Source organism: Sander lucioperca, chromosome 11 (genome assembly GCF_008315115.2).
Source record: "Sander lucioperca isolate FBNREF2018 chromosome 11, SLUC_FBN_1.2, whole genome shotgun sequence".
In the NCBI taxonomy this organism is placed as follows: domain Eukaryota; kingdom Metazoa; phylum Chordata; class Actinopteri; order Perciformes; family Percidae; genus Sander; species Sander lucioperca.
Genome location: NC_050183.1, coordinates 350,166 through 366,993, shown reverse-complemented (window position 1 = coordinate 366,993; position 16,828 = coordinate 350,166). Strand labels below are relative to the sequence as shown.

General features: G+C 38.0%; 1 protein-coding gene across 6 annotated transcripts; it reads left to right on the top strand.

The window, feature by feature from the left end:
* Nucleotides 1-1,224: 1,224 nt before the first annotated feature.
* Nucleotides 1,225-16,567, top strand: LOC116055370 (disabled homolog 2-like). Of its 6 annotated transcripts, none has more exons than XM_031307335.2 (10): nucleotides 1,225-1,567; nucleotides 1,755-1,907; nucleotides 6,017-6,156; nucleotides 9,121-9,219; nucleotides 11,320-11,478; nucleotides 11,556-11,642; nucleotides 11,727-11,774; nucleotides 11,946-12,008; nucleotides 12,582-12,666; nucleotides 15,660-16,567. In XM_031307335.2, the coding sequence occupies exons 2-10, from the start codon at nucleotides 1,823-1,825 to the stop codon at nucleotides 16,061-16,063; spliced, it is 1,170 nt and encodes a 389-aa protein (XP_031163195.1). In that variant the 5' UTR covers nucleotides 1,225-1,567; nucleotides 1,755-1,822; the 3' UTR covers nucleotides 16,064-16,567. The 6 variants fall into 6 exon arrangements, with proteins under 6 accessions (XP_031163195.1, XP_035862749.1, XP_031163198.1 ...); XM_036006856.1 differs by having other exon boundaries at nucleotides 1,227-1,567; nucleotides 6,020-6,156; XM_031307334.2 differs by lacking the exon at nucleotides 1,225-1,567 and having other exon boundaries at nucleotides 1,597-1,907.
* The last annotated feature ends 261 nt before the right edge of the window (nucleotides 16,568-16,828 follow it).

Here is a 16,828-nt window from a genome sequence, read left to right as displayed (position 1 = left end):
ATGTATGAAAAGAAAAAACAGTGATAAAAGAAGTATTCAGATCAGGAATACATTTTTGAAAGTACAATTATTTATTAGAGTTAGATGAGAAGATTGACACAACTGGGGGTTCAAAAGGCAGCTCAATTTTGCCAGATAAATCTTGCCCTGATTTGAGCCCATTTTGTGTTGAATGTTGAATTTTGAATGTTAATCTGCATAGTATCAAGTAATTATTGCTGTTGAGGTGAAAAAATAAGGAATATTTGTATTCCACTTGATCCAGTGTATTGTATATATTTTTACTGAAGATCAGAAAACAATGATATAGACTGCAGAAAATGTTCAGCATACTTTTAACGGTTGCCACAAATATTATGACTATTACATAACTGGATAAAAGTACCAAACTTAATTCAAAGGTCACACTTTAAATCAAGATGGAGTCTTTTTTTTAATTACAAAAACAAACTCCAGTGGTAATGTACATGAGGCTATGAATGCCTGAATAAAAGGACTTGAAGTGTAGTTTATTTAGTTTTTCTAATAAAGGGACTCATTAAAATGACACACATGCAGACATTCCTGAGAGAGTAAACAGTCAGTGGTGCTTTAAAGGAGCACTCCACAGGTTTTTATAAATTACGTTAAGTTTACTCATCATGAGGAGTAAACCACTCAGCCTGAGAAAACAGTTGTATAACGTCTTCTGTGACTCTGGAGATTTGTAGGTCTGAGAAAGAAACCATGTTGATGTCATAGTGACATTTTTTTAGCAGTAAGCCTGTGTTAAAAACCGGCGGTTTCTAATGAAAGATGCCTTTGAGTTGACACACCAAACTGAGATGGTGACTATGGTAAAATGATTTATTCTAAATATGTTACTGTAGAATTGCATTTTGCGCATGTTAGCATGCTGACGTTAGTGACTAGCTGTAGGCTCTAAGTCTTGTTTTGAGCTGTTACCTAACTTTATGGAAATGCTATACTGAAGTAGCCTACTAAAAATGTAATTATACATGAATAATGAAGTCCAAATTAGTTAATTTTGCCACAAATCAACTAACAATCCTATTGAGTATACATGAGACATAACATAACTTTATTATTAAGTGCAATTATTTCGGGAGCAAGATGTTCTTTCTCTCTGGTTCATGAACCCTTCAAAATCCTTTCAAGTAAAGATTTAATAGTACTTTATTATATAACAGCACTTTATTAACATTTACTGTTTTTTGGTTCCTCTCAACTATCCTTCCTGCAGAGGTTTTCAGCTAGCTCGATATTTTTTTTGGCAGCCTGACACATTTATTGTAACTAGAATTTTAAGAAAATACCACCCAAAACGAGCATGTCCTTGAGGGAAACACATGACCTTACACTCATCCCCAGAGAGGCACAGCACCATGTGCTGACTACCCTCCCAATTAGAGAATTCAGTCTTACAGGAGAGTTCCCATGTATTTGGGACTCCCAGTAGATGTTAATATATTACGCATGAGTCTGCAGTCTGACCTTTGACTCTGAGAAGTTCCGGTTGTGAGTCGAGCCAAGCAACGGGGTCAGAGCAGAGACACACTCCCAGCAGGTGAGGTGGATCGAATGGTTTCTCTTCTGCTTTCCAGCAAACAAAAACACAGATTGCTTCAACCTGGAGATGCTTTTTCTTTGCACTTTGACAGTTTTTAAATGTCTGACATTCTTTGATTTTCTCTACATCAACCCTGCTGTCTTTTTCTCAAGCTGCTGAACTGATGTGCCATGCTCTCTTGCAGCAAACAAGTGTGACAGCCACATTGCTCTCACAAGCCACCCAGCCTTGAATTTCCAAACAGACCTTTTCATGATGGAGACGGAGCAAACAGCTGCGAGTTGTCATGCCCCGGGCCAAACTTCTGTCAGGACCTGGCTCTCCTCCAGCATAAGAGGTACGAATGCTCGGCTGCTGTTGACCGCCAGGATTGGTTCTCAGACAAAAATAAGCTCAGAGTTTTGCCTTTTGACACAATATGTAACGTATGACCTAAAAAAAACTGCTGAACGCACAGTTTCTTAACTTTTCTTCAGGCACGGTTGGGCAGGCTACTTCAATTCCTTCAATAGTAGTTACAACATAATCCAAATGGATTCTTCCTGTGGATTTTTATATTATACTAGTGTGGTCTTAATTAAAAAAACAAAAAACAAACATCACAAGATTTTAAATCCACACAGATAAAACTTTATGACATATGTACATCATCTCTAAAAACACAGTTGCTCTCAATAACAACCCTCTCCAGAAGTAATCTATTAGGTTTTCACAAATAAATACAATATACCTATAGAAAGTGTTAAGGTGACATCCCATTTTTACCACGTGGACTTTAAATGGACTTGATTTATACTGTAATAAAACCAAAAACTATTATAAAACCGAATCCGAAAGTAGGAAGAAGAAAAGAAATGTAGTATCCAGTGTTCTGGGAGCTTGTCTCATACTAGAGACTTAACAGTGTCTTCAGATAGAAAACGAAGCAATCTCGCTGCCCACAAAATTCTCTTTTCTTCTGTCTGAACACAGTAAAAATCAGGATATCTCTGCATCAGCTGCTTTGGTTTTGACCCTTCTTATTTTAAATGTGTCTCTTGTGAGTCCCCCAACTTTATTGAAGTTCAATACTAATTCACTGGAGTACACCTTTAATTAATATAAATAATTACTTTCGATTATTGAGTGTTTATAATATGAGAAGATTCACTCTGTAAAAGTGAATTACACCTTTTGTTTTAGTTTGGTGACACAGCTTTGTGATTAGAAATTACACACACATGGCAATTGGATATTAGATATATCATTTTGAAATTAAGCAGTACATATGTATAACTTACAATACAGTATACAGTACAGTATGGCTGATCTGTGACTGTGAGTTTGTTAATATCTGAGGGGAAACGGGAGCGTTTTCACGTAAGACTGTTCGTGTTGCTCAAAAACCAACATCTTTTTTCAAACAACTGGTTTGTCAACATGCTGTTTACTCTTCTTGTTTCTGTAAGCTTCAGAAATGTAAGTCTTACACAATCCGTTTTACACAGTTCTCATGTTAACCATTATCCATCATAAAAATGAGAATGTGATCACTTTGGGTGATATATTCCGTGCCTATAAAAAGAGCATTAAACCTGCAGTAGTGATACTGCAGAACGAAGAACGAAGAAAAAACTGGAGCAAGGATTGTAAACCCTAATAAACTTCTGAAATCAGATGTGCTCATCTAATTTACAAAATCAAATACGTATATCCACTCTCCGCTCGACTGATGATATAGAGTTGTTGTAGTTCACTAATGCAGGGGTGCCTTAACATGCTTTAAAGCTTTAAAAGTGATCACAAGCGTTTTGAACTGGATTCTAAATTTTATGAGAGGTGTCACATGAGACCTTTGAGAGGGAAGAGTTTCAGAGACACTGTGGACAACTTGTCAGGGATCCAGGGACATCTTCTGAGCAAAGTAAACAATAATAATAAGTAAAACATTTGTTGTGATTTATTCCTGTGCCCTTTAGTGTAATATTTTAGGGACTTCTTTTGGTCTAGTTGGGTTTGGTTTATTGTGAATATTTGAATATTTATATATTATATATATTATATTATATTATATTAAATATAACATATTAGACTTTGTGTTCGATAGAATGATAAAGTCCTGGACTTATTTATGTTGTTTACCCAATGTTTTCACAGACCCACCAAATTTTATCAAGATGGAGACAGATATTTATTGACCAAAGAGATAATAAAAACTTAAAATTGGAACATTGAACCATAAAAGCAGGAGATACATAGCAATACTTAGCGGGCAGCCCGGGCACACCAAAATCCATATCATTAAACAAAAGTTGTATGACTTTTGATTCCTCTGTACCGGACCTAAATCCAATTTAGGTTTTGAATGCTGTACCTTTTCTGATGTAATAAAATAGACATTTTAAAAGATGCCTTTAACAGTGTAGCATTTTTTTGGAAGGCAAAAATCACCTTATTTAAAATGCAAACATCAATAAGTTGAGAAGAGTAAAACATAAAACCAGTAGGCAATTTGAGAGGGGGATGAGGGATGCCAGTGGTACAGTCCTGTTTTGTCCAGCTGAGACAGTTAACTAAGATCAGATAATTCCTCTCCTCTGCTGACTTAGAAAAGGTCATCCATGCTTTTATTATACATGCTTGATTATTGTAATGCTCTGTACTCTGTCACTGGTAAGGGAAACATTCATAGACTGCAGCTAATTCAAAATGCTGCTGCAAGCATTTTAACGGCACTAAGAGGAGTGACCACATCACACCAATCCTTGCTGCCCTTCACTGTATACCAGTGATTTTTTGAATTTATTTTAAGATTTTACTACTTGTTTATTAAAGCCCTGAACAGCCTGGCTACTGCCTATTTCTGTGATTTGCTAACTCCCTACGAGCCAGACCGATGCCTGAGATCCTCTGTCAGGGCCCTACCAAGGGTTCCAAATCCAGGCAGGCAAACTATGTGGCTTCTTTTAAATCTCTTCTAAAGACTCACTTTTATCTTGTGGCCTTTTCATAACTGTTTTTTTAATACAACATTTATGTTATAAATAACTATAACATTTATACATTTATATTTTAATTATGGATCTTGTTTTTATTTATTGTTTTTACTGTACAGCACTTTGTACTTGGTTTTGAGAAGTGCTGTACAAATAAATGTATTATTATTATTATTATTATTATTATTAATAATATCTCCCTTGTTAGCAAAATGCATGCCCTTTGTTAACCTGCCATCCCCCTCTCCATCCCCGAGTAGCAGAGAGAGTGCAGGGGCAGAGAGGTTGTTTACTTGAATATGTTATTTCTTGTCGCCGGACTCATTGATAGTTTATCTGACAGAGGTTTATGCAAGATAGAATCTATGGCCCAACCATGGCTCTGAAATATCAGTAGCCTAACTGTGCTGTGTATTGATAAATTCATGGCACTGTGCATGGTGCTGAAATAGCAAAGATATTTGTAATTGCGACCTTCTGTCAGTTTCATCTTGGTTTCCTGGGTGGGTGGGTGGGGGGATAGCTAGTCCATCAGTGAGATATCCACGTAGTAATGCTATCCTGCAGCCATTGTTTGAACTGTATCATGTATCCTCCAGCCTTTTATTGAACCCTATTTTTGCCAAATCTTCATATCAGTCCTCTCCAGAGCTCCTCCAAATAACAGGAAATAGTTTTGCTGTCAGTCATCTGTCACAGGAGGGAATACACTACCAAAGTTGAACATTGTCAGCAGAATATTTATAACTCACACATCAGAAACTTCACACCCAACACAGCAGTAACAAGTGGGCAAAACAGGAAATTTGTTAATGCCTGACTGAAAAATAATATATTACTTTCATCTTACTGGCAGCCTGTGTTCCAAAGAAGGAACTCTTTTTTGTTAACTTTAAAGGTTGTTTGGCTTTTGACAACAACCAGCTCAGGTCACTGACTGACTTCGTATTGGACAGTGAAACGCAGATTTGTATTTGTGCTGAACATTGAACTAAACAGTGACTAAAAGCCAGTAAACTCTTTCACAACGTGATGAAGCTGTTTAAGAGCCGACCTTTGTTACAACAACACATACTGACATTTCCATAATCACTAAATGACTGTTTTCTTTCCAGGAAATGAGATTAAACATTGACAAGGATCAGTCAGACACTCCCTCAGCAATTTTCCTACAGCCTCAAAAAACACATAGAGACAATATAAACACCAACAAACTAACAAACACACACAAATGCATATGTACTCACAAAACACATGTACTACACTTTATACAAACACAGAGGCATTAGAGTGAAAGACACAGAAGTGAAAACATAATAAAAACACAAATACACATGTACTTTAATCAGATTATGACACAAAATGAAACAAAATTAAGATACAAAAATACACAACAACGGCATATTCTTCCTCTCACACAGATTAATCCTCATAGTTTGACCCTTTATCTGACCTCTCTCATGTTTCCCAGCAGCACCCCGGACACCCAGTGACACCACCTCGCGTTTCCATGGAGACGGGGTTCGCTACAAAGCCAAGCTGATCGGCGTTGATCCGGTACCCGATGCCCAGGGAGAAAAGATGTGCTGGGACTCTATGATGAAGCTGAAGGTAGTCAGTCTGTCCTCCATAGCCAATACAAACGTACCCTCTGTCTCCTCTTATTCCAAGCTGGTTAACAGTCTGTGAGACGATCTTCTTGTCCTCCACAACTGCAGTAAATTTATCAGGAAAGAGGCCTGTATTGAATGAGATCCTTCTGCAGATAAATTATCTTCTATTTCACACCAGTGACATTAAAAATGGCATTTGTTAAACTAATGAAGACTGCATTTGACCAATATGTCTACTATATTTAATATTGACCATTCCATCCAAATACAGTGATAGTGATAATTCACCCAAAGTCAATCAAAGAATATTTGGTGTGACTTTTTGGATGCTGATCAACAGAAAAAGAGCCATGAAAGCAACAGCAGATCTGTGTAGGAACGGCTTAAAAACAACAATGTCTCTAGATCCCAGACCAGAGTCCAGATCCCAGTCCAATCAAGAATTTGTGGCTGAACTGAGGATGTACTTCAGCACATCATTCCTATTCTGTTCCTTAATTTAGATAAGGAACTACATAAAATTGTGCACCTTGCCTGTAATTTTAGTAATGGTAAAGATTGTTTTGATTATGTTTGATGATAATGAGGTGACGTACAGTATCACACTTGTTGACTGTGTATACTATACTGTGGAGATAAATATTTAAAGTGCCCATATTATGAAAAAATCACTTTCTGAATGTGTCCTGCCTTCAGTCTCCAGGTGAGCTGTTCAAAATCGGCAGGGCTTTTTACCTCACTAGCCGAAACAAGGTGGCTAACCATTGCATGCTAGCGCTAGCATGCTAGCTAGTTCTGAATGGCAAAACACTGCTACACCACACACTAGTTCACCATAATCTACAAAATAACTACTTACATGTCTCTGTTCTGCAGGTATTCCACGCAAAGTTGGAAGTGTGCCCTCGTTTAGAAGAAGTCTCCCGGCTAATCCTGCCTTGTACAGACTGAAGTTGTAGAAACAAACAGCTAGCTAGATGATGTGATCTTACCTAGCTACTGCGCATGTGCGACTGCCAACAAATATGTTACAGCAGTGAGAGGTCTCACTCTGTAGCTAAAACAGAGACCTGAACACAGGGTGAAAAGAGGAGCTGCAGCAATGTGCAGTACAACAAAAATATGGTGTTTTTTGAAAATTAAACCATGTAAACCTATTCTGGTACAACCTCAAAATACAATTATGAACCTGAAAATGAGCATAATATGGCCACTTTAAGTGGACCAAGTCATCCAGAGGAAGCTGTCCCCATGCTCTTGCTTTACCCAGTCCCAAAAGTAGATTTAATTCAGTAAATATCAAGTTTATAGTAAACGCTAAGTGCAACCAGTGTTAACACTGACATTTGCTAAGTTGCTTTAAACACATAGTGTACAGCCAACGCTGAATATCATTACTTTTGAAGGCGGTGGAGCTGATAGTCTTAATTAGCTTTGTAGCAACTCATTTGGCATTGGCTTGAATGTAACGGATGTTTATTAAAATCAAAAAGTTACGCACTAAAGCTTTAAATTATAAAATAGTTGTTGCGATATTTGTTTATTATTATTTTTGGCTTTTATTTTAACAGTCAGTGTAGAGAGACAACACAGGCCCCCGGCCAGGGTACGAATTGTGGACGTTGCAGTTATGTGGCATGAATAATGGTTAATACTTATGCAAACAAGTATTTATTATTTGTAAATAATTTAGTTGACTGTGTTGAAACCTGTTTTCACATTGACATTAAAGGGTATTTTTCTGTGCATCACTTTAAAAAAAAACAAAAAAAAAAACACATTAAATCTACTTTGCTTGAATGCTGTAAGACAATAAAAAATGAGAACTTCCAAGTAGATCACATTTTATCGGCACATTAGTTTTAGGCTCATTGCAACTTCTACCTCAGTCACAGGTACTTTTCTTGGAGTTTATAAACTATAGCAAATTAACTGGGTTCCAAAAGGAGTTGTGGGAAAATTCCTGCAGTGGAAAAGGGGGCTTCTAATATATATGACATTCTGCTCACCCCTGACATGTCAGTGACTTACAATCCCTATAGGCCCTACAATCTCACAGGACTTTGCACAATCTAGTGGGAATGTACAGTGCACAGCATAAATGAGTACACCCATGTAATTTGACTAAAAACAGGAATAAAAAGTCATCTTTTGGAAATTGAACTTAATGCCTTAATTAAAAAAATGAGGAAAAATCCAACGTTTAAGGACACCATTTAAGGACAGGACATTTTCTTTGTGAATGAACAATCTATCGTAAATAAATAAATGTTCTTCCTTAAAATACAGGGAGCATAAGTGAGTACACCCCTATGTTAAATTCCCATAGAGGCAGGGCTATTTTAATTCCAAAGGCCAAGGGAACTTTATCAGGATGCATAGTATCCTGGATTCATAACTGGCCTTTAAAAATAAAAATCTGCCTGCCTCTATAGGAATTTAACATATGCCCACTGTATTTTAAGGAAGAACATTTATTTATTCACGATACATTATTCATTCACAAAGAAAATTGGTGTCCTTAAAGGTTGGATTTTTCCTCATTTTTTTAATTAAGGCATTAAGATCAATTTCCAAACGATTATTTTTTTATTCGTCTTTTTAGTCAAATTTAGCATGGGTGTGCTCATTTATGCTGAGCACTGTATATCCAGGCGTATGCAACAGACATGGTCCACAGGGGGTGAACACTAGAGGGAACAGTGTCGAAAAACAGTTAGTTATAGTCAGTTATTTAGAAAAAGAAACTGACGAAAATTCAGCATTACAGTTACAAGTCAAAAGCTATAATTAGAGAATGTGTCGTCAGTTACAACTCATTCAGTCAGTTATTACACATAGTGGCTTTAGTACATTAGTATAAACATTTAGTACATAAACATTGGTGTTAACATTAAGTCCACTTTTAGATGTGTCAGCTGTGCTCCTATTTTAAACCAGTCAAACCCTTTTTGTGTGTTAGGGCTTTGAAGCAGCAGCAAGGAAACAAGGGAAACACAAGCAGAGAGTTTGGTTGAAAGTTTCCTCCAGTGGCCTGAGAATCGTGGATGAAAGGACCGGGGTGAGTTGTGTTGTCCTGTAGCTGGGGTTGATGGTTAATCTAGAAAATGTTCTCTGTCTTGTGGGCAACCACAACGACCATTGTGGTTTTCCAGTGGACAAAAAAAATATATTTCGTGCTAATGCCAGATAAACTTTTCCAATTAAATTCTCTAAATTCTTTTGGAGGTAAAGCAGATTTAGTTAATTTTGCTCAGTTAGATCAAACGAACCTAGGGGTTATTAACAGATGTGTCCCCACTCTATCGCTCTCTGGGACATGTTTTCATGCTAATCAAATGTGTTTGTAGCTTGAAAGATGCTAGCGCGGACCGCCAATTAGCTTACAACGCTAGTATTCGGGGCACAGGGAAAGTAAAAACAAATCGCTATTTATACACTAAAAAGGCTCAAAATATCACCACACTTCAACGGTAGCATAATGAGGGTCCCTAAATGTTAACCGAAGCATTGAGAACTTTGTAAGTGTACAGACAGTTTATTAAAAAGATACATTATAAAGACACTCGCGTTCATGTTTACATGCCGCCGCCGTCTTGAAAACCAGTCATAATTTACAGCTGGCGATGCAAACTAAAATCAAAAGCAATTTGCTCAATATATCTGAAATAATCGCACTCTGCATAACTTGTCTAATGTACTTACTCAGTGGATAACTGTCCATCTGGTCCCTCTGGTCTGGGTCACCGTCTCCAATTTATTTTCGGGACATGGAAAAAAGTTTCAAGTACAGCCCTGTTTATCAGAGAGGGGAAATCTTCAGACTGTACTGCGTCTCTTGGGTGTCGCGACGCAACAGGTCCCACTCCGTGCAACACAGACACTCCTGTTCGGTGGCCATAGCTTTACAATGTCCGCAGGTACACCACCAGTTTCCCGAAGTATGAGGCTGTGTTGCGGCATTGACTACCGGTAGCTCTCTCTCTCTCGTAGCCCTTTCCGGAGCTCCCGCAGCTCTTCGTTCAATAAACTGTCTGTACACTTACAATGTTCTCAATGTTTCGGTTAACATTTAGGGACCCTCATTATGCTACCGTTGAAGTGTGGTGATATTTTGAGCCTTTTTAGTGGTATAAATAGCGATTTGTTTTTACTTTCCCTGTGCCCCGAATACTAGCGTTGTAAGCTAATCAGCGGTCCGTGCTAGCGTCTTTCAAGCTACAAACACATTCGATTAGCATGAAAACATGTCCCAGAGAGCGACAGAGTGGGTACATATCTGTTATTAACCCCTAGGTTCATTTTGCGCCGGAATTGTCCTTTAAAATCTGTTAAACACGTGGTGGTGGTGAATGAACCGGGACCACCACTGTCTTTGACTCTCATCCCCCCCAAACCCCACCCCAAGTCTCTTCACTTTGCACTAACCTTCATCTTGGACTATACATCTGCCCATTGCACATACTTTATATGTTTTACACTCTACACTCAACCTATGCCTCTTTTTTTATGTGCTAAACAGCTATTTTGTATATCTTTGTTTCGGTTTCGGTATTTATTGTTTATCCTTTTTAATGTTCAATATGTTTGTCTGTTTATGTATGCACCAAATACCAAGGGAAATCCCGCGTAAGTGTAACTTATTGTGGCAATAAACGCTTTTCTGATACTGATTCTGAAATGTGGAAGTAGTGTTTCCTGTGTGAAATGGATGCTGCACTTTTTGTGGAAGTTGGTGATTGAACATTATTTGAGTTTTGGTTCCACTTCTGCCCCTTCTTTTGGTCAAATTTCTGGTGGGAGTGACACCACACATCACAAACCTTTGCCTGCACTGAATAATTCATTATCTCTGTTAGGTTCAAGGACAAAAACAGATAAGCAGATTAATGGTGAGGAACCAAGATTAAAAAAAAACAAAACAAAAAAAAGCTACAATCAAGAAACATTCCCCCACAAAAGCTAGAGAAACAGAAACCAGACCAAATAACTTGAATGTGGCTACATTTTATGGTTATATCTCAAATCTCCTTTTTTCCTTTGCTGTAATTAGTTTTCTGTTTCCCCATTAGTTTGTTTTTATTGCTGAATATTGGTGTAGTGGTTTGATATGTTGTAACATAACTAAAACCTCAAATCCTCTTTATTATCTGTGTTTTAGGCTGTACTTTATGACCATGACAGGAGCAGGATCAGCTCTTTGACGAAAGATAAGTCTGACCCCAGAGCTCTGGCCTATGTCTCCCAGCACCAAGACACTTACTGCCTCTTCTACATCAAGATGGCCAACCTGGTGACAGCACACAGTACTACATGTCATGTTTGTGCTGTTTACATTGTGCCACCCTGCATTGAATGTGTTTGGTCCGCAGTATGACGTTTAATCTGTTTCATTAGGCAGATCCGGTCCTGGTTGACATTGAGGAGGTTTGTCAGAATGTGGACCAGGAGACGCCACAAGAAGCTGCAGAAGCCCCGACACAAGTCAGACAAAATCTTGTGTTTATCAGTAGGGTTTTTTTTTTCTTTGATGTATGTGTGTTTACCACTGCATTCAATTTTTTTCAGAACAATTCCTTACTGCTACTAAGTGAGAGTTCAGCCCCTCCAGCTGAGGTAAATAAAATAACAGCTCAGTTTTTTTTTTCCTATATGTTGAACAACCCCCAAATATTTTGCTGAGGTTTATCATTGAACATCGCTTTATGTATTTTATTTTTTCAAAACGGTGGAGGTCACATGTTGAAAGAAAGATTTTGAGTGCACCGAATGTGTCATTATTTTCAGGAACCAGCTTTTGAGGATGTTTTCAGTCCACGACCGGATTCTTCATCAGGACACTCAAACCAGGTCAAATCAACAAAACACAATATCACACATGTTTAAATCCACTGTAACTCACATGAACCATGAGGGTTTCTGAACATGTTTTTCAAAATAGATCTACCAAATCATTGCAGTCAGAAGAACAGAAACATAAAACAATTGACATTTCAGAATTTCAATGTTTTCATCTCAAATAAAGTTGGTTAAATAAGCAGGGGTTAAATAACAAATCTCGAATAGTGTAGCTGACCTTTCAAGCTTAAACTGGCCATAGGTTTTGGACTATTAATGTGAGCTAGTTAGCCAGCTGCTCTCCTTCTAAGATCATGAACAATGTGAATGAATGAGAGGAGTTGATGCAATATTTCTATTTTAGTTAGATTTGTATTTTATTTATATGATTTGTCATTTCATGTCCGTTAACGTTTGCTAGTCAGCTATCATGTGACTCTTAACAATGAGAAAAAACCATAGCTTAAAGAACAGTCTTCCATATTACTGTTGGTTTAAATATATGGTGATTGACAAATGTAAATGTATTCTACTGTTATCAAATACTGTTGTCTGCTGTCTACTGTGTTTTTTTTCTGTGTACAGGCCTCTTTTAGTAATGAGTTGATGGAAGTCTTCTCCATCCAGAAGGAGGAGCCATTGATGGCCAACCAGAGCACCAGTCAGCCAGGTTAGTAACAACATGAGACTAGGAACTGACACTGTGCTGGGGTAGTCTATATCCACGACGTTCCACTTCCAGGATTGTTCAGGTGCCACCGGAAATTCCGCCGAATGTCCGTTACATTCCGCTTTCTTTGTATTGTCATTTTTAACTCCGGTGGATTTATGAGGACTAACTGCTCCTCAGATCTCTGCAGGGTAAATCCAGACAGCTAGCTAGACTATCTGTCCAATCTGAGTTTTCTGTTGCACGACTAAAACAATCTTTGAACATACACATGTTCCACCAAAACAAGTTCCTTCCCTAGGCTATTTTTTTTTGTAAGATAATTTTTTGGGCTTTTTCCACCTTTGTTTGATAGAACAACAAGGTGAGAAAGCATGCAGGAAATTGTCCCAGGTCGAATTCGAACCCTGGACCTCTGTGTCGAGGCATAAACCTCTCAGTATATGTGCACCTGCTCTACCACTAAGCCAACCCGGCCACTTCCCTAGGCTATTTTGCAGAGGCACAGTGGCTCCGTCCGGCGATTAGCGCTGCCCATGACGATTGTGATTGGTTTAAAGAAATGCCAATAAACCAGAGCACGTTTTTCTCCCATCCTGGAATGCTGTGTGCACTAGCCACTCCTCCGCAGCGCTGTGAAGGAAGGTCTGGCAATGCGAGACTAACGCTGGGGTTGCCCATGACTCCAACTATAACCATGTATCACCTGAAACATTTTATTGTCGAGCTGGTTGAGGGCAGAACACAACCTGGGTGGAGGTGCTACAAGAGAAGCCTGATTCAGGGCAAAATAATCTCTGTACTTCTTGCTTGGTCTCAGCCCACTTTCTTCCATATTTATCTTAGTTTTTAAAATGTATAATATATATATGTGTCGTTAGTACAATCCTTTTTGCCATCACATCAAAAGGAGGATTCATACAGTACAGAGATCTAGCTCGGAGTTTATCAGTTTGATATCCTATCATGCAAATAAATATCATTAAAAACATCAGGCTGTTCCGCCATAAAACTACAGGCCCATGGTCAGACAAACGCTGACCACTTCCCTCTAGATCTCAAGGTCCTCACTGTTCTCATCTCTCATCTGCATCTCCCTCGTGTTAGTGAATCATCAAAAACATTAACAACTTCACAGTGTGTCAACACACATGGTGATATTGAAACTGGTTGAATCTAAAGTAAGATTTAAAAAAAAAAATTTTTTAATCATTAATCATTAATCATTTTCCCATGATCATGTTAAATATCCACAGTACTCTGGTAAGGAATGACATAATTCCCATGATACAGCTGATAAAGAGCCACATGTTAAGGAATGTGCAGTGTTTACTGAGTATCAATGATGGAATAAATAATCACTCAACACATGCTCAGTTCCCACACTGAAATTATTATCTCAACCTCCTCAAGAGAAGAAATGATAAAATCACCATGTATGGAAATGTCTCAAGGACGTGTTAAAGCATAACTCTCGCCAAAATGCAACCTAGGGTCTTTTTGTGAATGTACCCGAGTCAAACTTTAGTTTAAAAGCATATTTAGGACGGAAGCGTCACTTTTAAGATGTACCGTATTTTCGTTTTTCGGTCAAATGGCTTTTTGAATGGGAGTAATAGGGGTGCTTTTATGCTAGCCTCAAAATAGCTATTTTTAAAACACTAAGAAGGCTCGACACAACATGAAACTTTGCTCGAAGTATCACCAGGGGCTCTACACATGAACTCCAGCATTGAGAACATTGTTTGTGTACCCAGAGTTTACTAAAAAGAAAAGTTTTGAACAACTCACCGTAGCTCTTGTTGTTTCCGGCTGCTACCACCTCGGCAGTCAAAACGAGTCAATATCAAAACAAGTAGCCACAGATTTAGTATATCCCTTGTGTACCGGTGTAGTTAAGGTGTAGAGCCCCCTGGTGATACTTCGAGCAAAGTTTCATGTTGTGTCGAGCCTCACAAAAAGACCCTAGGTTGCATTTTGGCGAGAGTTACGCTTTAATATGCGAATATGCAGCAGTGTGATGTTCTTATAGTGCAACAAAGGTTAGTGGTGAGGCAGTGTAATGTACGCCTCCCACATCAGAGGTCCAGGTCTACATCCTGTCTCTTTGTGTTGGTCCTTTATTATCACTTAACAATGACACCTTTCACTGACCTTAACCAAGTGGTTTTACTTATTTCAATTAACCACACATAGTTGGGATGCATGGATATTGTAAGAATAACCAGTTAATAATCAAATCAAAAACTTTGCCATTAAACAAATCCAGAGTTTGGCAAATCATCCAATATAAACTAGGGTTGCGGCTGCCCTTATGCCTTGTAAAAGATATTAAATCCTACATTAACTTTCCAAATGATCATTACCAGGAAACATCAAGTATAAGTTTAGTTTAAAAAAGGAAACCAACCTGTAAGTTGCTTTTTAAGTCTATAAAAAATCATAAAATAATGAAAAATCTAGTTTTGAAAAATGTCCATCACAGTGTCCCGGAGCCCAAGGTGGCTCCTTTAAATTGATTATTGTTAAATAAATAAATGAATAAATAAATAAATAAAAATAATCGTATTTCACATTTTGGGAAATTTGATTTGTTTTCCTGTCTAGAGTTGGATCAAAGTATACCACTCTCAAATCTGTTCATTAAATATGAAGCCAGAGCTTGATTAGCTTAGCTTAGCATAAAGACTGTAAACAGGTAGCCTATATCTGTCTGAAGGTTAAATATGAAGCCTCCCGACGTTGCTAACGCTCACTAATTAAAACATTGTATGTTTAATATGTTCACGAACTGAAAATGTAAAAAGATGACAAGCTGTGGTTTTACAAGAGTGACATGCTGGAACTATTTTTTGACGCAGTGACTCCTGGAAGTAATTTTTCGTTTGACTTAACATTAATCAGCTAATCGTTTTAGCACATCAATTGTTTCGACAGGCCATGACAATATTTAGTTTTTATTTATCTTCTTTTTCTTCTTTTTTTTCTTTTAGAGCCTCCACAGCCAACGCTCAACGCCTCTGAGATCCTCTCCCTGTTCCCCACACAGCCAGTCGGGGGCTCTCCATACTGCTCTCCCCCATACTCTCCCACCAGCACCTGGGGCCAGCAGGGGCTCCTGGGAAATCAGTGGGCAGGTCCAGCTGCGGCGCCCTGGCCCACAATGCCCAGCAGTATGGCATCATGGGCACCAACAGGCATGGCAGCGCCCCATACAGGCGGCCAGAATCTGGCTCAGGGGCCTCAGCCAGGAGTCATGGGGGGAGGAAACACACTTGCTTCACCCACTGCTGTCAGCGGGTACTCCACCCCTTTAAACTCTTTCTACGCCCCTGCTGGAGCAACAGGACCACTGCAGTCAGTGTCCGCCTCCTTAGACCAGAATCCCTACCTGTGATGAACTGGTTAAAATGGGAAAATTGTTATTAAATAGAAAATCGCTGCTTATTGAGAACCATGTTAATTACAATTTAATTTATTTTTTTATTTGCACATGTAATCAAATATTTGTGTTGCTATTCAAGTAAACTGGAAGATTTAAACAATCAAACATGTGAGTCAGAGTTACGGTTTAACAAATACTGTCTGTTTAAACTGGACAAACAAAACAGTTTCACTGCTCTTCTCTCATAAAAATAATAGATAGTTGAAATCGCAAAGTATTATTAATATTAATCAATACTAATCATGTTAATTTCACCTGCTCATACTCAGTATGTTCTGTTTTATGAGTTTTACCTGATACTTCAAACTCATTTATTGTCTTTATTTGGTTTCTACATGTTACTTTGCTTTTTCTGTATCAAATAAACTGCAATTTTTAAAAGTTTTCTTCAGGTTTGCTCATACACTGGACATGCAGAATAAAATACAGAACATACAAGGTAGCTCATTAAACTTTACTTTGTTTTATTTTCCTTCAGACTAAAGTATGACACTTTGTCTTGTGTTGTTAACTGAAATTATGGCATTCAGTTTTGCTTCTTTCTCTTAACTTTTTTTTTTTTTTTTTTTTTAAAGAAGAGAGAAAATGTATAAACACATGTTGCCAGAAAGATAAAAGAAATAACATTGCATCACATGAAATGTCATCACATAGTGCCCCCACATATTACTGTACATTTCCATACACATAATAAAAAAACCTGCTCTTTTAAGAAGA

Excerpts from the sequence above, each read along its gene's own strand:
- LOC116055370 (XM_031307335.2), top strand. The coding sequence starts at position 1,823 with ATGATGGAGACGGAGCAAACAGCTGCGAGTTGTCATGCCCCGGGCCAA. Across the intron at positions 1,908-6,016 it reads GCTCTCCTCCAGCATAAGAG|CAGCACCCCGGACACCCAGT; the intron begins GTACGAATGCTC and ends CATGTTTCCCAG. Across the intron at positions 11,643-11,726 it reads CTGCAGAAGCCCCGACACAA|AACAATTCCTTACTGCTACT; the intron begins GTCAGACAAAAT and ends AATTTTTTTCAG.